Source organism: Sus scrofa, chromosome 4 (genome assembly GCF_000003025.6).
Source record: "Sus scrofa isolate TJ Tabasco breed Duroc chromosome 4, Sscrofa11.1, whole genome shotgun sequence".
In the NCBI taxonomy this organism is placed as follows: Eukaryota; Metazoa; Chordata; class Mammalia; order Artiodactyla; family Suidae; genus Sus; species Sus scrofa.
This window is the reverse complement of record NC_010446.5, coordinates 46340270-46365808: the sequence shown is the minus strand read 5'-3', so window position 1 is coordinate 46365808 and position 25539 is coordinate 46340270. Positions and strand designations below refer to the sequence as shown.

At 37.3% G+C, this 25539-nt stretch overlaps 1 protein-coding gene across 1 annotated transcript; it reads right to left on the bottom strand.

The window, feature by feature from the left end:
- Window positions 1–25400, bottom strand: TMEM64 (transmembrane protein 64). The gene is made up of 3 exons (XM_021089135.1): window positions 24355–25400; window positions 10296–10451; window positions 1–4641 (listed from the first exon to the last, which is right to left on the bottom strand). The coding sequence occupies exons 1-3, from the start codon at window positions 25159–25161 to the stop codon at window positions 4450–4452; spliced, it is 1155 nt and encodes a 384-aa protein (XP_020944794.1). The 5' UTR covers window positions 25162–25400; the 3' UTR covers window positions 1–4449.

The window sequence follows — 25539 nt, the reverse complement described above, 5'->3', positions numbered from 1 at the left end:
TGATTAAATATAAATTTACTATACACATGTACCTTATTTTAACACTATCACAATATAAAGTTTTCCCTAAAATTGTTCAATATTTAACTCACAATATTATTAACATACGTTTCCCCCACATTCTGAGTGCTGATAGATACCCTCAACCAAGGGGGGTAAGTATGGAAGAAAGTACTATACAGTCTTGGGTAATGAACACACACACTGCCAACATTCCAATGAGTTTATCCAATGAGTTTTCCACTGCGATACCCCAGTTGAAAGCAGTATGCAGCATGCGATGTCCCCTCTTTGGCCTACTTTGTGTTCTAGCAAACCATTTTCACCTAAAATGTCTAGAAAAAATAGACAGGCAACAGTATGTGATCTGCTACAAATAAACAAGGACAAGTGTTTTTCTAAGTACTAAGATGAAAGCTTTATGGCAACTGGAATGGGCTCTCCAGGAAACAGTTATGGAAACGGGATAGAAATCAAGAAAAAATTAGATTGGTAAAAGTCTTTCAATATTATGAAAGGCATCATAAACATTACTCTAACCTGGGACAAATAAGTAACAAATAAGTAGCCATAACTTTAGGGTGTTAGAAAAAAACACATGGAAGATCAAGTTCCAACATAAGACACCAGAATTTCTGATGTCTTTCACAGAAAGACAGGGCCTCTGCTATAACTATAACAACCTGCACTGAGGGTCAATTACCAGCATTCCTGGATTTAGGAGCATGTTCTCCTTTCCTCCTGAATAGCCCCCTCCTCTGGCACATATCTCCATATCCATTAGATTAGAGAGGGAAAGAAAAAGAAGAGAGGACAAAAATAAAACATAATCTTTTATTTTCTCAGATATACAAGTGATCTGAGATACCAGTTATCAAGAGATTATACTGATTATCTATTTTAAATTTTCAGCTACCTTAGAAAATATTCTGCAGCAATCACTTTGCAAATCAGAAGTACCAAGTTATTGTTTAGTTGTAGAATTGGTTAACAACTTATATTCAATATATGTGAAGTAATTAGAACTCCTTAGTTTTAAATATCCTGTTAAATACGTGATTCCACTTCCTTCTTTAAAGGCTTTTCAGCTTAAAGACATGACCTTTAAAAAAAAAAAAATGAAATCCTGAACAGTAAATTATAACAGAAATGAGCAATGTCCAATTTAAAAACCAGACAATGTTATTCTGACCATCATTCTGGTACACTGAGTGGCCTGTGTCTGAAACAAAATTCCATTGTTCCTGAGGTCCTCATTAAACCTATCTTTTTATCTCCAAATATAGACTGGTTTTGAATAGCATGGATTTACTGTGAGCCTAAGGATTACCTGCATCAACCTAGCACATACCTAGCAACTTTCATCATTCTAAAGAAAGTCCCACAAATACTGACATATGCAAACCATAGTACCTTTCCCAAGAACAGTTATAATCATCATCGTGCATTAACAAACACAGAAATGCTATGACATGCTTGTAGCTCCACCACTTAGGTCAGTTACAGCAATGGTAAATAATAGTAGATACTGAACTTAATAGCTTCTCAAAGAGGGAAACGTTTTATAGTCATATACTTGACCCTAGCAGGGGACTCTTCTTAGAAAGTCCTGCAGTTGGACTTACAAATGCACAAAAGGTGAGTATTGCTGACTCTGAATAGACCTACAATGTCAATTCTGAACATAAACTCAAAATACACATTCTGATGACAAAGATCTAGTTCTATTATTTTTACAAACCAGAGTACAGATTTCAAGTTATTTAACAAATCAGATGGTCAAATGCAAATAAACAAGAAAGCACTAATAAATTACCATGAACATGTTTTTAAAAGGAGGTGCTGCTGTTTAAAAAAATTACATGACAAAACTTGGCAAAAAAATTAACTAAATCATATAAACCAGAAAATGTGGAAAATAAGAAAAAGCCCCCCCAAATAAAAATAGAATACACCTTTAATCAGATTTGAGATTCAGTATATTGTATACTTTTAAAAAACAAAGCAACTTTAAACTGCACTTAAATGGTCTGTGAAGTCCAAAACATTTTCTTTTATAAATATATACTTTATGAATGGAAGCAGTAATTTTGCAACATAAAAGATGCTTGTAGAAATCTGTGGCTGCCAAAAATCTGGGATGCAGCATTAAAGATGGAGTGCGTAAGGCATGGTAATGCTTTGTACAATTTATAGACAGCACACCTAAAAACCCAGCAACCAAGTGCAGCTATCAAACAACATAACTATAAGGGACTGCAGTTTACTTGGAGGCTGGAAATGATGCCAAAAAGGAAAACTGCAGTATTTCAGAAGTAGCAAATCCATACTATTTTAAGTAAAAATGGATGATTTTATTACATAAAATTACGTTGGCATAATACAGAAAAATTACTTCTCTTTCACCTTTACAGATGTAAAGTACCAAGCAAAATGCAACAGTTGGAAGAACTCATTACAAACTACCAAAAGGAATTCATTTGGTAAAGTTATTCAAGTTACAAAATGCTAAGTAAAATAAATGCACTTCGAAATACGTGAAGTGTAACAAAAGTGTATGAAAGTGGTGATCTTAATGATTTCATTAACAAATCTAACCGACAAACAAGAAGCACAAGAGAAATATTGTCATGTTAGGCAAAAATAATAAATCAAATGTACTGATCATTGGTATACTTAAAATCATCTTAAAATAATTAAACAAGTAATTAGGATTTAGAAAAGAATAAGAACATTCCAATACTATATATATTTTTCTACTAATAAAAGAAGGAAAGATTTGTAGGGCTATAGACCCAGGCGCCTATCAGATCATTTGCACTGAGGTTTTCTTGGTATGGACATATATAAATGAACTTCACTGTTACTCAAAGTTAAGAAAACTTAGGCATTATGAAGGAAAGGAAAACAATTATAACTGCAATAAGGCAACATGTTTACACATGAAAATGATCAAATGCATCTTTAGCATAAGACTTGACTAATCAGCTTCCAAATAATTCTTTCACACTATAGTAAATCAGAGCAAAGATTTTTATCCTAATGAATAGGCAAATGGAAGGTCTCTGATAAGATGGTATCTTCATAGCTAAAAAAGAGATACCAGAAAATCTGCATTCATATCTATAATCTCTGTTATAAAAAAACTAATCATTAAGATCACAATGAAACTATTTAAAAATATAAGGTGATAAATGAACAATAATATGCCATATGAATCATATACCTAATTATTATCTTTTATATACATAAGTGCTATTAATAAATATACTCAATTCATGCTACAGAATAAAGAATTGAGGACTTAGTTTCACATTTCAGAATTCCTGAGTCTTATCAGAGAAAAACAAGTATCAAAAAACCAAAATAAACCTACTCTATAGTAGGGCAAATAATACAAATTTGGACATTAACATTATACTTACAGTTTTAAAGCTGAAGACTATGACACAAATATATATGTACTTCAAGGTAATTAAAAACATGATTTTAAAGCTTGATTTTTTTAAAAAGGCATTTTGATTAAACAAGGCCACCCAAGTGACATGTTCAATGATGGTAAGTCCACCACTTTAAAGGATAATATCTTTATTTCAAAGCCTAATTATGAACATTAAAAAAAGAAGTTTAATTTAGTAATATTTTTAGTAAGACTGCAATAGGACAGCCCTTTGATGAGAGACCTAAGGAGGGTAAAGCCAATGTAATAAAATTAGAACGTAAGTTCTAATTTGAGCCACCACCTATTAAATAATTTCCCTTTTGCTTTGCATATTACACAGTGAAACTAAAAAAGTTATCTTAAGAGCACTTCAGTCCCACAATGTAGGATTTAAGCTGTGTGTATAGGTGTAAATGGCCCTGCAACAATATGGTCCTTGCAAAAAATACATTTCAACAAAAGTTCATGTCTATTTTCTAAACTATTAAGGAAAAGGGAAACAAAGTGGTCCCACCTAAAATAATTGAAAAAAAGCAAAAAAGACTATACATCCTTTCTGGAAAGACTAACGAAGCAAAGAATATCTGATAATATTACACATTTAAAATTGCATACTATTACTCATCTTTATAAATAGGAAAGATGCATACAACTATTCATGGGCTTTATAAATAAAGACACTAAGCAGAAAAATATTTGGATTATTGTTTCTCTGTTCATAAGTACCCAGAAAGAAAACAATGGGAAAAATTAACTAAAGTGCAGATCTATAGGCCGTTATGGGCATAATGAATGATAAAAAGGTGCAGCCAAAATTGCAACTATATTTACATTTAATATTCAGAAAATTATTTTTGCTTTAAAAAAAATGTGCAATTTAAAAACTAGTCAGTTTTTTTGTGTGTGTGTGCTGTAATACAATTAGAACCTGTGTCTGCCCATTAGTGAGGGGACCACTAGAACTTGGACAGCACATTAGGCTCTTGACAATCATAAATTTATTAGTATCATACAATATTGATTCCACCTCCAGAAAATGTTAGGGTCCTCTTGTTGTAGAGTGAAGAGCCACTGATATCTGGTTGATTGCCTTTAACCAGAGAGGTTTTCAGTTCCATCTCACAAGCAACAATAGCTGCATTCAATTCCACTTGAGCTCGATGAACTACATAAAACATGAGGCCTATACTTATAATAATCTGTGAATAAAAATAAAACATTGCAGTTAACAATATTTTCATATAAAAAAGGAGAAATAAATCCAATAAATATCTGGTTTAGAAATGTTTCAAACAGGATGCTTCTCAAATACAGTCAAGTAAAATTTTTAAATAGTTTATCACGTTGTCATTTATTTTTTCCTTGGCTGCTTGGTGTGGAGGGCCAAAATCTATAGGGCTAATAACCATTATATGATATCAAGTAACCATAAGGCAAGCATACATCCTTTTACTCTATATAAATGATATTTGCTTGACACATGTCAAGCGTCCTTCTTTGTACCAAAAAGCTTCCTCAAGGAATAAAGAAAATTTCTACAGTAGATGTAAAGCTGGCTAAACTTTTATTAATATTATTAATGTAGTATTATTTCTGTGCAGAACTATAAATATCCATAAGTATTTTTAAGCCCACTTAGAGGGAAGCACTGCCATCTGCAAATGAACTACTTGGTGCAGCAAAATTAAGAATATGAAGAAAAACTTTTAAATAATGAAGTGCTATTAAGTTTCAAAAGAGATTAATAAGCGATTGGGAACATGTAACTGTCTATTCTTGGGGAAAAACAAAAACAAAAGATGATGAAGGAAAAAAATGCCAGTCAACTAGAAAAAGCGTCAAGCTGAAAATCAGGTTCTAGTCTTGTTTTAGCTACTCACTAATGATTTTATTTAGGTTAAATACCTTTAAACCTCATGGCTTCTCCCACTGTCCAAAAAGTTGGGATCCTTCTGTGCTTAAACATTCTCCATACAATTCAGCAGAATGATTAAGTAATCTATATCTTCTAAGTGGTATTCCAAAGTTTATTTGTAAAGCAGTTCTTTAGAGTTTGGAGCAAATAGTCTCAGTAGGAGTCATTTAATGTCTGAGCAAGCTTTCAAAGGCTGCTCTAACCAGTGATCTTAAAATACAATACTGCTTCAATTAAGCCTATGTAAAATTTTAATACTTTTATGAGGGAAGTATTCTAGATACAACTGTTGAGGGTGGTGGGGGAAGGGCAGCATACTGGGGGGAGATACATTGAGTAGAGAGGGGAACCTGGAACTTGTACAAGAGAATACCATTAAGTGAGTACCTATTACTCAACACAATTCCAAGCAAATTAGTTATTTTAGCCATAGGCCTTTAAACCTTGTGTTTGATCTCCAACACGTTAGCTCTCTTAAAAACACAAGATATACTTATTGAATACTCTACGTTTGATACTATATAGATGATGATACCATGTAAAAAGAAGGAAAAAAGGTTAACTAACTGGGGGAGGGTGTGGTAAGATGCTAAGTACTGCTTGAATTTGAGGTGCCTACTCGATATCCAAAGCAATTAAGTGAATGGATCTAAAGGTATGGAATGAAGGCTGAGCTGAAGATGTGTATTAGGGAGTTCTTACAATAAACATGATAACAGCCACCACTGAAATTGTATTGGTCAAGAAGAAAAGTTTTCAGAGTGAGACTAGAAAGTTCACACTAGAATCTTAAGGAAAACTAATTTAAGGGTGAAAAAAGGAGGTGGTGATGATAAGTGAGCCAGGCAAACAGGGGAGAAGATCAAGATAGTGATATCAAAGAAGAAAGTGTTTTTAGGAGTTCCGCCATGGTGCAATGGGTTAAAAACCTGACTGCAGGAGTTCCCGTCGTGGCGCAGTGGTTAACGAATCCGACTGGGAACCATGGGGTTGCGGGTTCGTCCCTGCCCTTGCTCAGTGGGTTAACGATCCGGCGTTGCCGTGAGCTGTGGTGTAGGTTGCAGACGCGGCTTGGATCCCGCGTTGCTGTGGCTCTGGCGTAGGCCGGTGGCTACAGCTCCGATTCAACCCCTAGCCTGGGAACCTCCATATGCCGCGGGAGCGGCCCAAGAAATAGCAACAACAACAACAACAACAACAAAAGACAAAAAGACAAAAAAAAAAAAAAAAAAAAACCTGACTGCAGCAAACCAGGCTTGGTTTGCTGCAGAGGTGTGGGTTAAAGGATCTGGTGTTGCAGCATCTGTGGTGTAGGCTGAAGTTGTGGCTTGGATTTCATCCCTGGCCAGAGAACTTCCATATGCCATGGGTACAGGCATAAAATTAAAAAAAAAAAAAAAAAAGAAAACGTTTTTAAAAAGTCTTAGGATGCTAAAATGAGAACAGGAAAATGTACCTGATTTAGAGAAGGTTAGCAATGAAAGTACGATGGAAGGATTTGGCAAGGCCACAGAAAATAAGTTTAGAACCAGTGAAAAAGTTTTTCCAATTCCCGAAAAGGGTCAACTGGCTGCATCTTGATGTGGGATTTTCCCCACAGGCCTTTCTGGATCCCAAGACCTGGCAATTTCTACTGACTCTTTCTAATAGCTCAGTGAAGTAGCAAACAAAACAATACCAAAAAACTTTTTAAAAGTTTCCCTATTAAAACGAAAGAATCAAATACAAATAGAAGGACAAGCTTAATACAAGAAAGCATACAGAAAGGGATTTCTTCCATTGGTAACTGAAAGCAATCTAAGAATACAAGCAGAACACAAGAAGGTTATATTTCTTAGTAGAAAATGAGAGGTTTCTCATTTGAAGGCTTTTGATTTTTCTGTTAGGCAAGTGAAGTAATCTGTTGAGAATGAAGAGGGAAGTGGGGAGGAAGAGAAAATTGTGAGGACAGTGAAGATAAGTTTGAAACAGTCACTGAGGAAAATGGCAGAATGGGAAGACAAAGGAAAGAGACTATAGGACAGTGGTGAGAAATCAGCTGAAGGTTTCTGAGCATGAATTAAATATCATCAATCTGCTTCCCCAAAAGAGCAGGTGCAAAGCAAATCAAAATTTGGACTTATCTGGGAATGGGTTTTTGGCTGATGAGTACACACAAAAATACAGAGCACGGAAAAGATTAACTGAATTGACAAACAATGGAGTCTAACCTGGATTTCAGTACAAGAAATAGTTGTGCCTTCCTCTGAAAATCTATCTGGTATTGCTTTAATTTTATGGACACTGTAGATTCTCTTTAGGTAGTTATAATAGGAGGCAATTTTGTGGCTCATTTCTAACAAATAAGAGAACTTCATGATATTACTCTACTAAGTTTAACCTATGCATCATCCTTTTTTGTCTATGCTAATTATCCCAAGATGACTTTTTACCTTTCTTATTTATTCTCCTGTATACCTTTTGTACGCTAAATTAAATCCTCCCTGACACAAATTAAACTATCAATATATCAAGTTAAGGCACCAATATGCCTTCACTTTTTTTGTTGCTGTTATAGTGATTATTTTTTGTAAATATTTGGGCTAATAAACATTTGCCTTTTTCCCCATTTTGTATCCTAAATAGAGTTTTGTCAACTCAAGCAAAGGGGTAAGAAATTGTTACAAAAAAGAAAATCCCATATTTTAGGAAGCACCACTGAAAATCTATCAACTATTTTGTTCTATTATAATTCCATTAATTATAACTGAGTAATTTACTAAGATGTGTAGAAATATAAAGTTACTAATAATAAGGAATTCTAATTACAATGTCGGGAAAAAAATGTTTCAAATTGTTTTCCGGAAACTAGGAAAAAATACACTTAAATACACTAAAAAACCTATCTGGGGATGTAGTGTAAATCAGAATCTTAGAGTACCTTGGAATGATTATAAACATAAATTATTAATGTAGATACTACATAATAATGGAAAGTTTAATATATGATTAGCATGCTACACTAATAAAAATAAACCAACTATAATAAAAACTCTAAATCTAAACTCAGGTTAACTTAAAAAAATGTAGCTCTGAAGAAAAAATAGTAAAGAAAAATTAAAACCGACTTACTGAATATCAAAAATATTGCAAAATTTTTGTTAAAGTAAGACCTTTTATTGACAAGCTTTATTTATAGTTTAATGCAAATATTCCTAGGCTTACTTTACTAAACTCGTACTACATAAGCAAAAAGAAAATCAACTCTGGCTTTATTTAACATAGTATTTAATATAATATAGTACCTCAAAAACTTTAGAATAATATCACTAACAAACAGTAAATTTGTAATATGATACAATATATTCAAAAGCAGTATAAATTAAACTTAAAAGTCAATGGACCAATAATTTTTAAGTCATCTATCTCAATATCATTAACTGCTCAGTGGACAATAGTCTGTGGTTCACAAGCATGGTCTCTAACACCAAGTGACTTTGTTCAAATCCTGATCCTACCCCTTGCAGCTCGGATGTTAGACAATTTACTGTTTGATAGTGTACTGATAATCTAGCTTTTAGGGGTCAGAGGTGGGAGGCTTGATTTAGAGCATTTGCCATTTTCCATAATTGTAAATACCCCCATCTTGACCAATTTCATGCTACCAATGTAACATCACTGAATGCACAGTTGAATGTACATAACTGGTTCATAACTGGTAGATAATAAAAGTAAATGCCCACAAAGGTTTTGGTAGGCATTAAATGAGCTTAAACATATGGCATATAAAGTAGTCAAAAAATGTCAGCTATCATCATCATCTTACTAAATCATCAAAAATTATGGTTATTTTATATTTCGGTAAATCTCAGGAATGAAATGAAGCAAATGAATTTTTAACATTTTAAACTTTGTTTTGAGGTACTGAATAAATTTGCCTACACAGCAAGATTTTCCTTTCATCAACTTCTTATATGGAATTGTATGTACCCTAAACTATACTATAATTTGCATGGCAGTAATAATCTATTATACAAATATTATTTGGACATATAATCGAATACATTTTTATTTTTCAAAAGCAATATTTTCTTGTCTTTTCTAGGGCCACTCCCACGGCATATGGAGGTTCCCAGGCTAGGGGTCGAATCGGAGCTGTGGCCGCCGGCCTACGCCAGCCAGAGCCACAGCAACGCAGGATCCGAGCTGCATCTGCAACCTACACCACAGCTCATGGCAACGCTGGGTCCTTAACCCACTGAGCAAGGCAGGGATCGAACCCTCAAGCTCATGGTTCCTAGGCGGATTCGTTAACCACTGCACCACGACGGGAACTCCCCTCAAAAGCAGTATTTTCTAAAAACAATTTTTGTTTACATCAAATTGTACTACAAAAAAATTTACATTGCCAGTATAACAACCTAAAAATATCAAGAGTTCAATAACTTCAAAATTTGAACATAAATTAAGATAAAAATCCAGCCTCACTAAATCTCATTAAAATTATCTTTAGAGAATAAGAATAGATGTGTGTACATGTATAACTGAATCACTTGGTAGTACAGTAGAAATTATCGTAACATTGTAAATCAATTATACGTCAATAAAACTTTAAAAAATGAAAAAACAACTTTAGAAACACAGTATTAATAACACTTTATACAAACTCAGAATACTTGATGAAAAAAGTCACTGCAAAAGAACCCTATTTTTGTCATTCCCTTTTTTGTGTTTACGAGAATTTTCAATAAGTGTCAAGTCAGTTCTATATATTTCCACATATCCACACAATTCAAAGCGTAAATGTTGTCAAAATATGAAGCTGTAGTGAAAGAACAAGAAAAGATATAAAAAGGAAAAAAACTGTCTTATTTTCAATGAAATTTGTTAGATTTAAGTCGGTAATGTCATACAAAAAGGAAACTAAAAAAAAAAGACAACCGTTGGCCTTAAACTCACCTGTAAACAAAAAACAAAATATCCACTAACACTCTGTTCTGCAATGACATCTTCCATGGTCCGCAGGGTGGTACCCAAATAAGAATTCAGGAGCTGTGTAGGAAGCAGTCCAATTGAAGATGCCATCAGATAGTTGGGTAAGGAGAGATCAGTAATCTAGAAGAGCAGATGAAATGAAATGATTCATCACCAAGTAAAATTTCAATTTCACATAAAACTGTGTACAAGTCTTGCTAGCAGTCTTCCCTTCAGAGTAGAGGGAACTGAACTTTTCAAAGCATTCTGGTTTTTAAAAATGATTACAAATGGAATACATATAAAATGTAGAAGATTTAGAATGAAAGTTTAAAGAAAAATTTTAATATTATTCTGCTATTGAAAGATAAAATCTGTGACTATTTTTTTTCTTACATGTAAATAAAATGTGTACACACAAGGATTGCTTTGTAAAAATAATTTTGTAATAATTTTGTAAGTCTTCGGCATGTCATTAAATATTCTTCATAAGCATACTTAAATAGCAGTGTGATCACTGGGCTTTGAAGCCAGGTAACTCTAGAATGACATTTCAGTGCTGAGTCTCTGAGCATTAATTTTTTTCACCCATAAAATGAGGATAATAACCACTATCTTACATGGTTGTTGTTAGGATCAGAAATATTTGTAAATATCTTAGCAAATGCCTAGCACATGACTGACACTCAAAAAGGCAGAAATTATTATTACACAATTAAACTACCACTGTGTGGATGTAGCACAACGTAACCATTCTTCAACTGCGGAACATTTAAATTCCTTCCTTCTTGTATATGTTTGTTTTTTGTTTTTGTCTTTGCTATTATAAATTTTTGTAAACCTATGATGAAAACCTTTGTATATTAACCTGTGTGAGAGACAGTGTCTAAAATATTCTCAATTAAATCCATCTCCCAGTATTCATGCTCTTGTGTGATCCTCTTCCCTAGAGCATGGGATGGACCTAGTGCTTTCTGCTAGCAAATAGACTACAGCATAAGTGATGAGTGTTACTTCCGAGATTAGGTTACAAAAGAAGGGGACTCAAGAAGGTAAGTTACCACGTTGTAACAGCTCTAGGGAGAGGTCCGTATAGCAAGAAACTGATGTCTTCAGCAAATTGCTAGTAAAAACCTGAGACCTTCCAATAGCCACCTGAGTGAGCCTGAAAGCAGATTCTCCCCAAGTTGTACCTTAACATGATGCAACTCTGGTCAACTTTTTGTTTGCAATATTGTGAAAAAACCTGAACTAGAGGCACCTAGCTATACTGCGCAGGAATTCCTGACTCACAGAAACTGAGCTAATATGTTTATTAAGTCACTCAGTTTTGGAGTATTCTGTTACACAGCAAGAAATGACTAACAGCATATGCAACTCCATTATTTTAGGATAGATCATTAGGAATGGAATTACTGGATCAAGCAGTAAAAACTGTTTTCCCAAAATGTTCACACTGATTTACACACTTATCAGTGAGTTATGTATAAGTGTGTCCACTTAATCACAGTCTCAACAACTTTTAAGTTTTAAATTTCAATCTTAGTTTAATAGCAGTAAAAATGATGTTTCATCATTATCAATCTATATACACATAGATTATATACTATTTTAATTTATATTTAGATTACTTTTAGATATACACTTTTCTATTTGAATTCCTTTATAGCTTTATTTATTCATTTGCTCATTTAAAAAAAAATGTTGGTGTTCCTGTCATGGCTAAGTGCTTAACGAATCCGACTAGGAACCATAAGGTTGGGGGTTCAATCCCTGGCCTAGCTCAGTGGGTTAAGGATCTGGTGTTGCCATGAGCTGTAGTGTTGGTCACAGACAGGGCTCAGATCCTGCATTGCTGTGGCTGTGGCGTAGGCCAGCAGCTGTAGCTCTGATTTGACCCCAGCCTGGGAACCTCCATATGCCATGGGTATGGCCCTAAAAAAAGCAAGAAACAAACAAACAAAATTGAGAAAACATTATATTGGGATTAAGGTAAATTTATAAATTAGTGTAAGTCAAACTGAAATCTCCATAATACTCTGTATCCTTATCCAGAAATGTTTTTATAATTACTTAAAAATCTTCCACGTCTTACTAAAATGTGGTCATTTTATTCACATATATCAGGCATTTTTCTTTTTTTTTTTTTTTTTTTTTTTTTGGTCTTTTCTAGGGATGCACCCACGGCACATGGAGGTTCCCAGGCTAGGGGTCCAATCGGAGCTGTAGCTGCCAGCCTAAGCCAGAGCCACAGCAATGCAGGATCCAAGCCGCATCTGCGACCCACACCACAGATCACTGCAACGCCGGATCCTTAACCCACTGAGCAAGGCCAGGGATTGAACCCTCAACCTCATGGTTCCTAGTCAGACTTGATAACCACTGAGCCATGATGAGAACTCCCAGGCATTTCTATTAGTTTATTTCTAAGCATTTTATACTGTAGTTGTTGCTACTGCTATTAATTTGAGAATAACTCTTCCATACCCTCATCTGGGTATTACTAGTATATAAGAAAGCTAGCGGCCACTTTATTAAATTTTATTTTACTAACTTTAAAATCTGGTATTTTAATCAGCTGTAAGTTACTCTTTATAATCTAACCTAATAATCATGTAAATCATATTTTCAGTAAAGCTACATCATCTCTATTCATAGATGATTAACTGGAGATGTACCACTGCTGGTTTGGAAAGAATATTGCAGTAACTGGTTGTTAACGATTCACCCAAACAATTACTGACTCAATAACTGCTCCATGCAATATGATATGCTCTGGTAGGTGTCTGCAAGAGAGAGACAATAAAACAAAACTTCTATCTTGAAGAAGTTACACACTGAAAGTACACACCAACTAACTCAGAAACAGGCAGAAAGGGAGCCTTGAGAAGGGCCACAAAGAAAGTATGAAAGAGTAAATAGGGATTAAAATCTCTGTAGGGGTGGGGGCCAAAGGGCAACTTTGTGGGAAAAGAGGACTTTCAATTGGACTCCAAAAGCTAAATACAGGTTTGGGAGGTAAAGATAGGTGAGATGAGGAAGGTAAGGAAGAGAATGAACAAGGACAGTGTGGCAGGGAACATACAGGATGTACAAGTAAAGCTAGCAGTACAGCTTTGATTGTTTATTACAGGGCAAGTGAATCCTGTAAAACAAAGACAGGACAAGTATTTGCAGTGATACTTGTTAGGGCCCTTGGGTGAAAGGGAAACTAGTTTGTACTCAGTAGAAAAGCTCTGGGGAGTCTAATTAAAGAATGAAGTGAATGAGGCTAGATTTTAGGAAGATTCCTCTGTTAGTTTGGAGCACTTAAAACTTTCTTTAGATTAAACATATCAAATGTATAACATAAGTAAATACAATGAAAGCAAATCATATATTACAGCTAAGAATAGCATTATATGTTATGGAAATTATTTTTAAATAAATATTTAAGTTCCAAAATGTCAGAATGCGAAGCTTTAGTCAGTAATCTTTAGATGTAATGAAGTTTCTCTAATTAGAACACATAATTGACATTCATGGGTGACATCAATAATATCCAAATGGCTATTTTAAGAACAGATATCATAAATCTGAAACAACCCAGCCACTCAACTCTTTAACAAGACCTTTGTCCAAAGCATAAATCAAAGTTTATCAAACCTTTCATGACCAAACTTCATCTTATGGAAAAGCCAAGTGTTATAATTTATATACAGTTTTTATGAAAAGCTGCATGGCTAAACAAAGCGAAAAACTAATTTCAGTTAATCACTGCAAACTGTTTTGCTGGAGTGTCAAATTATTTAACAAATGGAACATCACAATAATACACACATGCACACAGAGTTTTACAACTAAGTTTATTAAAGATAAATAGGTCTTAAATTATTGTAATATAGCATTTCCTATAAGCCAAGATGCTATTTAGAACCTGCATCTAGTTCCAGTCTTTGACAAACATAGTTAATTTAGAATACCTGTCCTCACAAAGAGACCCATCCAACCTTCTTTTCCCACCGACTTTTAAAAAAATCTGTTTCCTTGTCCTACTTAGCAAAAAGATATTCAATGTGAGCCTAGAATATTCCCACTGGAATTCCTGCCTATAATAAGCTGGGATCTTGGCTCACGATTGTTCTCCTACTCCAAAGACTCCTAGAAATCTCAACCTAGGATGTAAACATTGACCTGCTAGTTAGTTTCTATTATTAGAAATATTTCAGTGAGCTTCAGGGATGGTGAATGCTACCTGATTGCCATTCTCCCATGCTTTTAAAACTCTTAAAGCACCGTGGAAGTAAAGACATTCTCAGTTCCAGAGGTTCTGTGTTTACTTGTAAATGTAATTCACTTGCCTGGGTTAGTATGAGTTAATGTAGAACATCACTATATTCCAAGGGATGCTGCTTGAACCTGAGGCCGCTATCCTCAGAACAGCACAAAGCACAGCTTTGCCAGCAACCTGACCTTCAGCTCCTCTACTTTCTCAGTTTACAGTTGTTTACAAAACAATTTACAGGCTTTAATTAATTTATTTATTTTTTCTTTCTTCTTAGGGCCGCACCTGTGGCATAAGGAAGTTCCCAGGCTAGGGGTCTAATGAGAACTGCAGCTGCCAGCCTATACCACAGACATAGCAATGCCAGATCTGAGCCACATCTACAACTTATGCAGCAGCTCACTGAAATGTAGGATCCTTAACCCACTAAGAGAGGCCAGGGATTGAACCTACATACTCATGGACCCTATGTCGGCTTCTTAACCCGCTGAGCCACAAAGGGAACTCCAAAGAAGAACGCAAAGATGATCTGTGTACAGAAGAATGCAAATTTTATCCACAGCTCTGAGAATCTATATTAGTTTTGGCAAATTATACCTTCCTGTATAGTTGTGTTTCTTGGTTTATGTAATAGCAATGCTGTTTATTGACAAAGTTAATATTAAGTAAATTCTAATTAAAATATATATTTAGTAGTATTACACACAAAAATAATGAATTCCTATAATAATTTAGTTTTTACCTCCATAAATATGAAACTTTAAAACCTGGTTTAATGAAAAACATTAACTGCCCATCCTCTTCCCTTCCCCAAAAACTTCTTTCCATGTTCCCAATCTCAGTTGCCTTAGCTAGACATTTTCACAGTCAGTCACACAACTCACTCTTCCCTCATTCTCCCATATCCAAAATCATGTACACTGTCTTAAGGATTTTATGTTCTAAACATCTAAGAAATCTACTCACCATCTGTTCCTATTCCTATTCAGTTTCCTTCTCCCTTGTCCTGACACTCTAGGCCTACCACCACTCACAACCTATCCTAAATTTTGTAGCAGTCTTTTAAAAATGCAACTCTAATCCTACTTAAACTCTTTATTACAGCCTTCAGAATGCAGTTTAGGTTCTTCAACAGGCAAAGTGCTTCATGACTTGGCCTCTGACTGTCTCATGCTTCATGTCACACTATGTTCCAGTAACATCAAAATTCTTTTACTTAGAACACTCCTTGCTCTTTCCTTTCTGGGCCCGCATACATTGTTGCTTCTGGCAAGGACACTCCTACTCTCCCTCCCACTCCTTTTATTTGGGCAAAATCCCAAATGGTCTTTCACTACTCAGTCAACCATTTCTATAAGAAATCTTTCCCAAGCTCCCAAGTCTGCATTAAGAACTGCTTTCAGGTTCTCTGTATTTCCCATCTATCCTCTTCATGCTAGAGAGTAATCTAAGGTTATACCATGTTTGCCTTTAATCTCTTTCTCAGACTATAAATTTGTAAAGGAAGAGACACATCTGTCTTGTTCTTCATTGTGTTTCTAATCTTTTTTAGTATGATGCCTACTACAGGCATTAGGTGCTAAATACATGTTGACTGGATGCTGACTGTATCAACATTAAAACTGTTTTCTTTATAAATGTGGAAACTTAAAATATTCACCAGTTTATAAACAGGCTAGCATAGCATGCAAAGTCATTTGTAATTGGCTCTTCAGAAACCAAAAACTCCTTCCCAGAGAAGGAGAAGGAGAAAAATGTTTTAAATGAAATTCATTATCAGTGAAACATATGCCTTGATATACCAGAATGCTTTCTCCACTAGATTACAAGCTCCTTGCACTAGACTGCAAGCTCCTGGGCTGGACTTTGTTTTATTCACTGCTATTCTATTTCTAGCATCTAGAACAGCAATAGGCAGAGTAGGTATCTTCCAGTTACTTGTTGAGTGAATGAATACTGAATGAACACTAAAAGCATTTCTAGTAACCTCTGAGGTCAACCTGATATCAAGGCTTAGACCCTTTCAGAGTTAGGCAGCTACTCTGAAAGTACTGAGGAAAGTCTTGCTACTGGGTGAAAGAAAAAAAAACAAACAAACAAAACACCAAAAGCAAAACAAGGGCTCTGAGACACCCCTCTAACAGCTGGAAATGGCACCATAGGAGAGGCTTCTACTGACATAGATAGTTAGGTCAATAAATCTGTCTACAATTCAGAAGGCATCTTCACATATAGAGACTTTTCCATTGGTTCAATACCCCTACATTAGGAACTGCTTTTAATTGTTCCTAAATATTTTAGGAGTCACAGTTCCATTTGAAAATATGATTAATACACACACTCACACACTGAAACTTCTTCTCAGGGGGGAAAAAAATACCTCACTGCATGCATCTTCTGACACATAAATTAAAAAGATCTTCTTTATAGAGCTATGATAACCTATAGGTTTATTACTTTTACTCCTTCAACAAAAATTTATCAAATACCTTCTACATATAAGGCCCAGCTCTAAGCACGAATAAAGATAGAGACAGAAAATCACAGCTGACTGTGTAGTCATTTTATTTTGCAGTATACTTAATGAACAAAATGTTCATTCAGTAAAAAGTTGTAAAAATCACTTAAAACATTCACTCACAATGATATAAAAGGAAAACACATGCATTAATAAATGCAAAGATTAGAAAAATAAACACAAAAATGTTAATGACTTTTTCTTCTTTGTACTTATAATTTTCAAAGTTTTTACAAAAAACTTTGTAGACAGAAGAAACAAATACTGCTAAAATCTGTTTTATCAAGACTGCTTCTAAAGAAATTTTTTATCTAGGAAGGGTTAATAAGATATACTGTATTTGTTACTAAAATACAACAGACTAGAGATATAGCTTTGTGAATTTTAAGCCCATATATGACATATAAAAATCACAGACGCTGGTGAGATAACTGAAAAGGCACAAAGAGGAGAACACAGTTTGGAAGAGGTAATGGCCGGTTATACTTAGTAGTACTGAGGTCTAAGGATGTGGCCTGAGGTGGCATGACATCTGTCAACATATCTAAACCTTACATTTAAAAATGTAAAAAACATTTTTAGTTTATGTGCCATGCAAAATCAGACAGTGGGCCCATAGCCACAGTTTGCTGACCCCTGTTCTAAAGTCCTGGGATGATGTCTAACTGAATTGTACAGAACCTTGCCCAGTGCCTGATGGATGGGAGGTCCTCCATAATATTTGATATGGGAAGCCCTCCAGGGCAAGCGCTCTGCAACTAAAACCTGGATATCTCTGAGAAACTCAGCACTTTGCAGACCAACAACAGAATCTTAGCTAAATTAATTTACTAACATACATACTAACATACTAACTGTACTGACTAAGTAACATACAGTTACTAACTGTATGTTCCTCAACTGCCTCAGCTTAAGATGAGGATTAGAGTTTATATGAGCATTAAATAAGTACTGTGTACAGATTAGAAGAACTGTTTCTGGCACATAGTAAGTACAATGTAAATAATGGTTAAATTACAAAAAACAGACAAACAAAAAAAACCTCCAAGTTTCAATGTCCTCATTTTTTTTTTTTTTTTTTTTTTTGTCTTTTTGTCTTTTTTGTTATTGTTGTTGTTGCTATTTCTTGGGCCGCTCCCGCGGCATATGGAAGTTCCCAGGCTAGGGGTTGAATCGGAGCTGTAGCCACCGGCCTACACCAGAGCCACAGCAATGCGGGATCCGAGCCACGTCTGCAACCTACACCACAGCTCACAGCAACGCCGGATCGTTAACCCACTGAGCAAGGGCAGGGACCGAACCGCAACCTCATGGTTCCTAGTCGGATTCGTTAACCACTGCGCCACGACGGGAACTCCTCAATGTCCTCATTTTGGAATGCAGAAAATGGAGACAGAAATAGTAAGTGATGAGCAAGCTACAAATTTTATCACAGCTATGCAACAGGTATACTACACATTTTACAACAGACTTCACTACACATTTTACAACATAAAGTATGGCTCAAAAGAGCAGCTCAAGATGTCAAAGTAAATGTTAGAACCAAGTCTGATTTTGAGTGTGTGATATTTTGTCCTCTATATAACTCTGCTTCTTAATCACTGATACCTCCTCAAAGGACTGTTGTGATGATTAAGGGACATTATGCATGTAAATCTGCTCTGCAAACTATAAAGTGGCAAACAACATGAATAAGAGGATCTTCCATGCTATGTTTTATATTATTTATTAATTTTTTACTTTTCTTTCTTTCTTTTTTTTTAGGACCTCACCTGCGGCATATGTAAGTTCCCAGGCTAGGACGTCGAATCAGAGCTGTAGCCTCCTCCGGCCTATGCCAGAGCCACAGCAACGCCAGATCTGAGCCATGTCTGCAGACTACACCACAGCTCATGGCAATGCTGGATCCCCAACCCACTAAGCGAGGCCAGGGATTGAACCTGCAACCTCATGGTTCCTAGACGGATTCGCTTCCACTGCACCACGATGGGAACTCCTATATTTTTATTTGAGGTTTCATAGATTTAATCATGATGGAAACAAAATTTCCCATATGGAATTATTTGAGAAGTTTTTCTAGAATCAAATTAAAAAGAGAAAATAGAATCATTTTTAGGATCTCCTATAGAACGACAACACAATCACATCACTTTGCAAGTTGCAAACACCAATAACAACCAATTATCGTGTAATATTTTTTGGATTAAAGTTGACATTTCAGGGAGTTCCCATCATGGCTCAGCGGTTATCAAGTCTGACTAGGAACCATGAGGTTTGGGTTCGATCCCTTGGCCTCACTCGGTGGGTTAAGGATGTGGTGTTGCTGTGAGCTATGGTGTAGGTCAAAGGCATGGCTCGGATCCCGAGTTGCTATGGCTGTAGCGTAGGCTGGCAGCTACAGCTCTGATTAGACCCCTAGCCTGGGAACCTCCATATGCCGAGAGTACAGCCCTAAAAAAGACAAAAAAAGACAAAAAAAAAAAAAAAAAAAGTGACATTTCACAGGAGGTAACATTAAACTGTAGAAGTCCAGATGTCTTCAAGGGTGCATCTTACAAAAGACCTTACAAGAATGCTTGCTTACTAAATACAGAACGGGATGTTATTCTTATGAACGTTTACAGTTTTCGACTTTCTCAACAAAAAGAAAATCTTGAAGTTCGAAGCTACAGACAAGATTTGCTATGTTTGAATCAGAAATAATGATGTCTACCTCTTAGAATGCTGAGGATGAAGTAAGTTAATATATCAAAGGGAACTTAGTAATTGTGAAATGACAGGGGAGAGGGTATAGAGGTAAGCCATAAGGGTGTGGAATATCTTGAGGGAAAAGAAACCCACTTGAGGGTTTCCCACAGAGTACCAAGATCAGATGTGCATTCTAGAAAGATCTTTCTGGAGAGAGGAAAAAACTGAAAATCCATGCCTATAACGAAGGAGACCAAAAGGGAGGCCTGAACCAGGATAGTGGCAGTGGACTGAAACAAAGGGTTCATGAGGCAGAATCCATACGGAAGAGTCATGAAGACTGCTACAAAACACTGCAGTTTTCTCTTTTTCCTGGCATATACATTTTCTGTTTGACGTTAGCTCTGGCCATATATCTTGTTCAGGCTACTATAAAGTAAGATTAATTCCAGGTGAAGGCTTTAAAAACCAGTGTGCAATTCACCATGTCACAGAAACCTAGTGAAAGATTGTGGTTCTGTCAGCTTGAATCCCAGAGTAAAAATGACATGAAACATAGACTCCCCACCAGTTTCTCAAATCAAACAGAACCTGGATCTGTGTCATGTATGTAAACAAACCTACACAAATTGTTGCTTTTTAACTCATTGAGGTTTGGGGGTTACTACTAAAGCATAATTTAACCTATCCTGAGTGAAGCAGTAAGAAATACACACTCTAGACAGACTGCAAGTCTAGACATCTGTCTTAATGTACAGTAATACTTACAGATACGGACTACATCAAAAACACTAGGGGGAAGAAAAAAAACTTCACTACCTAGCAGAAACAATGAGTCCATCTTTAAAAGTGGTAAAAAAAATTAAAATATGTACTTGGGAAATTATATTTCTTATGACCTAAGAATTGATACTAAAAGTATTATGTACTTATTTTCCATTTCAAGAGTTTCAAAAGTGGAGTGTCAGTTTGCTTATCCCTTTTCAGCACATGTGGGAGAAAGAAAGAAATAACAGTTAAGAACAGATAGGAAGTAAGGAAGAGCCCCTTTCTTTTTTCCATATATTCACCTTTTACAATCTGCTCCTGCCTCTAAAATGTAAATACTCCTACCTCCACCACTAATAACAGTAACTGCTGACAATTTTTGAGAATTGAGTATGTAGACAAATACTCAATGCCTTCAGTGCATTAGCTTATTTAAGCCTCATAACTCAGCATGGACCAACCAAGGACTATTTCCAAAGCTTGCACCTCTCATGATCACTATACCTCACTTCCTCTTTGAGAGAGTCCCAGATACATTTTTTTAATCATGGGCATTGATGAAAGATCAGTCAGTTGTGGGCACTTAAGTTTTAACTGGAATGGGAAGGGGGGAGGGGTATAATTTAAAAGATAGGAAGGGAAGAAGAAAACAAAAGAATTATGGCCTGGAAAGGGGGCAGCTGTGGGTAGCCAGACAGGTATGAGGGCAGAGAAGGTAAAGGTAGAATGAAGTTCTAGAAGGCAGAAAGGAAAGTTAGGCTAAAACAGAAATCAGCTAAGCTAAACTTTCTTTTAATTCACATACCCTGGGTGAATTCAGTAACTGATTTCAGTAATTGAAAGAGCTACTAAGCAGATAGTTAATTATAGAAATGAACAAGATGTAATAGACTTGCTCCACAACCCACCCTGCTTATGGTGAAGAGTGAGAATTTCAAACAGTACGATGCACTTTTTCAAGCCAATTTGGGGTTTAAACATCAGATCCACCATTTGGTAGGGGGGTGATCCTGAACAAACTCCTGGACGGTTGAGCCTCCATTTCTTCCTCAGTAAAACTATGCCAATAATACCTATTTCATGAGGTCATTTTTCTTTTTTTCCTTTTCTCTTGATCTCACAAGGCCAAATTGAGAACTGCCCCTTGTCACATTTGGTTTCAATTACATAATTGCCTTAAATTATTTCCAAGCACAAAGTAAAACTTCTCATTCACATGTTTAATTATGTTTGAGATTATTTTTGTTCTTTTTTTTTTTTTTTTTTTGGCTTTTTGGCTTTTTGCCTTTTCTAGGGCAGCTCCCGCAGCACATGGAGGTTCCCGGGCTAGGAGTCTGTCTAATTGGAGCTGTAGCCACTGGCTTACGTCACAGTCACAGCAACGTGGGATCCAAGCTGTGTCTTCGACCTACACCACAGCTCACGGCAACACCAGATCCCTAACCCACTGAGCAAGGCCAGGGATCAAACCCGCAACCTCATGGTTCCTAGTCAGATTCGTTAACCACTGAGCCACGACGGGAACTCCTGTTTGGAATTATTTTTAAAAACCTATTTTAATGTTAATAAATAAACGTATAATGAATCTACATTACACACCCAGGACTACACTAGGTTCTAAATATACAATGACGAAACAGATCCATGGTTTGAGACCATCTTCAAATCATAGTGCAAAGTTTGACTACCATTTATTTAGTACCTAGGTGACCCTAGGTAATAACATCAGGTAAGATGACAAAAGTCAACATGTATTTGTTAATCTAGGCTCAGTTGTATGTATTTATTTTATGTAATCATCTCAATAATTTTACGAAGTAGATACCATTACTTTTCCTATTTTGCAAATAAGAAAATGAGGAGTTCCCGTCGTGGCCAAGTGGAAACGAATCCATGAGGTTGGAGGTTCGATCCCTGGCCTCACTCAGTGGATTAAGGATCCAGCATTGCCGCAGGCGAGGCTCAGATCTGGAGTTGTGGCTGTGGTGTAGGCTGGTGGCTGTAGCTCTGATTAGTCCCCTAGCCTGGGAAACTCCATATGCTATGGGTGCGGCCCTAAAAAGACAAAAAGACAAAAAAAAAAGAAAGAAAGAAAGAAAATGAAGCACAGAGAGGATAAGCAACCTGACCAAGGTCAACAGATTCTCTGGGGACAGCAGAATTCCAGACCACTAGCACTGTGTTCCAGACTATTAGACAACAGTGTATAATATATTCATAATCATCTTCTGCCACATTAGTTTAAAGATTAGAAATAATATGTGATAAGAGCCTAGGACAGTAGGCACATAATAGGTGCATAAGAAAATACACAAGGAAATAAACTATACCGGAGAGAGAAGCAAACTAAAGAATGAAACTTTCAGGTTTCTTAGTTCCAATACTCTTTCAATGCCTTAGGATACTTAATTGGGTCAAAGCAGATGTTTATAGGAGGTTGTGAAAAGGTGAAAATTTAAGGCAGAGAACAAACAAAACTACCTGTGAACACCAAACTTTATCTGTACAGAAAACTCCTTATCTATTTCCAAGCCTCCACAAGCCTCACTCTACAGTCATTTTTGCTGTTGGCTAGAATCAACATGAAATTTGCAAAAGCCATTTAAAAGAAAAGAATAAAAAAGGAAAGATCTTAATTTCATCACAGACAGGTAGGTTGAGTAGAACTCTTGATACAAAACAAAATGGGAAAAGTTTCTAGAGACTAACAATTTACTTTTGAAACAACACAAAATGAGAAAGTTTCCAGAGACTAGTATTTTTGAAACAAAACAAGGTGTCAGAATCACTAACACAATAAAAAATACATTGATTCCTATTGTTTTGAGTGCTAAATCTCTTCACTTCTTACAGAGTTTTCTTTAGGTGCAGCTAAAGGGTGAGTTGCTGGGAATCTCTAAAAGAACTCTTTGTACTTTGGAACCATTGAATTTGAGGAACTCAGTAACTAGTTCAACCTCTTAACCTTAGAAAAGAGGAGAGCAAAAAAGAGGGCAAATAGAGTTAATAATTTGTTCTTAAGACACTAAGTTTTAAATACTGGATTCCTTTCTTCCAATGGGGATGATTTCCTCACTAGCAATGTTTCTATTCTTCAATCACCTTGCAATGACATGTACATTACCCAGAAAAATCTAAATTGGATAAGCAGAACATATGCATATAAGGCAAAAAACAGTGTAAGAGGTGTGTGAAAAGAAAAAAATATATTCTCACTGGGAAAAAGGTTATCTGTCCTATTTTGTTTCAAAATTAAGTTCCTCCAAAGAAAGATAAACAGGAGACTTTCCCCCAATATACTGTATTAAAACAAAATTTTTAAAAAAGGCCTATTAAAAATTTTAGTAAATTCCAAAACATGGAGTCTGTAATCACACCTTACATGGTTTAAAGACTTTCTTCAGCCTTCTATTGTTAAAAACTTGAGTCAAAGCCCTTGGAGGCATTTAAGCAGGTTGAGAGAGAAAGCTAGGGATGTGATGCCTTTACTCCCTGACAGCTGACAAATGTTTAAAGCGGATATTTCCATTCACCAATCCCCATAGTTTTTTAACCCTTCATTTTTAATCAAACTCATATGCCAAAGAGGAGTCGTTTTTTCTCTACCAAATCTCCCACTGAAGGCCTGACTTAAATTTGCATTATTTGTTTGAGAGTTCTCAAGGTACGACAGAAAGTAATTTTAACTCCTGTTGTCAATGTGACTTCCCTGCTGGCATTCATCGGATGGAGCGCCCTCCCAGGGCCGTCACAAAATCCTTCAAATACAAACTTGGAGAGAGCTGGACCAGCGGGATACCACTTACCGAGAACACTGCATTCTGAAGCCCAAAAGGTATGGGAGTCAGTCTGGCCAGTGCCACCACTTTCAGCCCGCTTCCTCCCTCCACGACGCGAATAACTGCACTCAACTTCTCGCTGCTCTGGATCCTAGCGGCCACCCAGGCGGTGAGCAGCCTCTTGCAGACCACATGGGCGATAAAGGTGCCGATGAGGACGCCCACCACCATCAGTCCCATTCCCAGCACGAAGCCGTACAGGTAGCCCGCGGCCACGTTGAGCACGATGTAGCCCCAGCCGCAGGGGAACGAGACCACGATGAAACCCACGACGAAGAGAAGGACTCCAAGCAGCGAATCGAGGGTCTCTACCCAGAGCAGAAGGTGCTGCAGGTAGCGGCGGACCAGGGCCAGGGAAGCGAAGCACAGCGCGGCCAGCACGCAGACCAGCACCAGGCTCCGGCACCAACAGGTGCTGCCGAGGCAGCAGCAGCGCCAGTTTCTCACCTCAGCCACGCCGACCACCACGCCGCCCCCGCTGCCACTCCCGGGGCTGCCAGCCAAGGCCCCGCCCGGCGCCGGCAGCTCTGAAGCCGCAGGCTGACCGTGGCGCTCCAGACAGGCGCCGAGCAGGGCCCCGGAGGCCGCCGCCGCCGCTACTGCCGCCGCCGCCGCACTCGCCCCGCCTCCACGGGGGAGGCTGTCAGCTGAGTTGTCCCTGCTCGCCGCCAGCTGCTGGGCCCAGCGGGGCGGCAGTTCGGCGTGGCCCGGAAGAGTGGCGTGCTGCAGGAGCCGGGGCAGCGTCTGGAGAAGGCTCCCTCCGGGGCTCCACATGCCTCGGCCCAGCACAGACCCTCAGCCGGCCAGCCTCTCTGCCTCCGATCCCGTGAGGCGGCGGCCCTTCATGGCGCCCCACACGCCCGGCTTCGCCTCCCTGCGTTCACCTAGGTGGCAGGAGAGGGTCTTGGAAAGAGGCGAGGATTCGGTGGCGGAGGTATGTTTCCACGGAGAATGAGGCAACCCGGTACCCCTCACCAGCCGAGCCCTCCTCTTTTTGGCCACAAGGGGCGTGGGCCTCAGCGCGCGGGGGTGAGGCCTGGCGCGAGCTAGGTCTAGCCCCGCCTCCGTGACGCAAGCCCCGCCCCCGTGACGCATGGCCTCGCCTGGAGGAGGAGGTGAAGAGGAGGGGTTGGTGACTGCCTGAGAAGGGTC

Excerpts from the sequence above, each read along its gene's own strand:
- TMEM64 (XM_021089135.1), bottom strand. The coding sequence starts at position 25,161 with ATGTGGAGCCCCGGAGGGAGCCTTCTCCAGACGCTGCCCCGGCTCCTG. Across the intron at positions 10,452-24,354 it reads TTCAGAATGCAGTGTTCTCG|ATTACTGATCTCTCCTTACC; the intron begins GTAAGTGGTATC and ends CTGCTCTTCTAG. Across the intron at positions 4,642-10,295 it reads ATTTTGTTTTTTGTTTACAG|ATTATTATAAGTATAGGCCT; the intron begins GTGAGTTTAAGG and ends TTTTATTCACAG.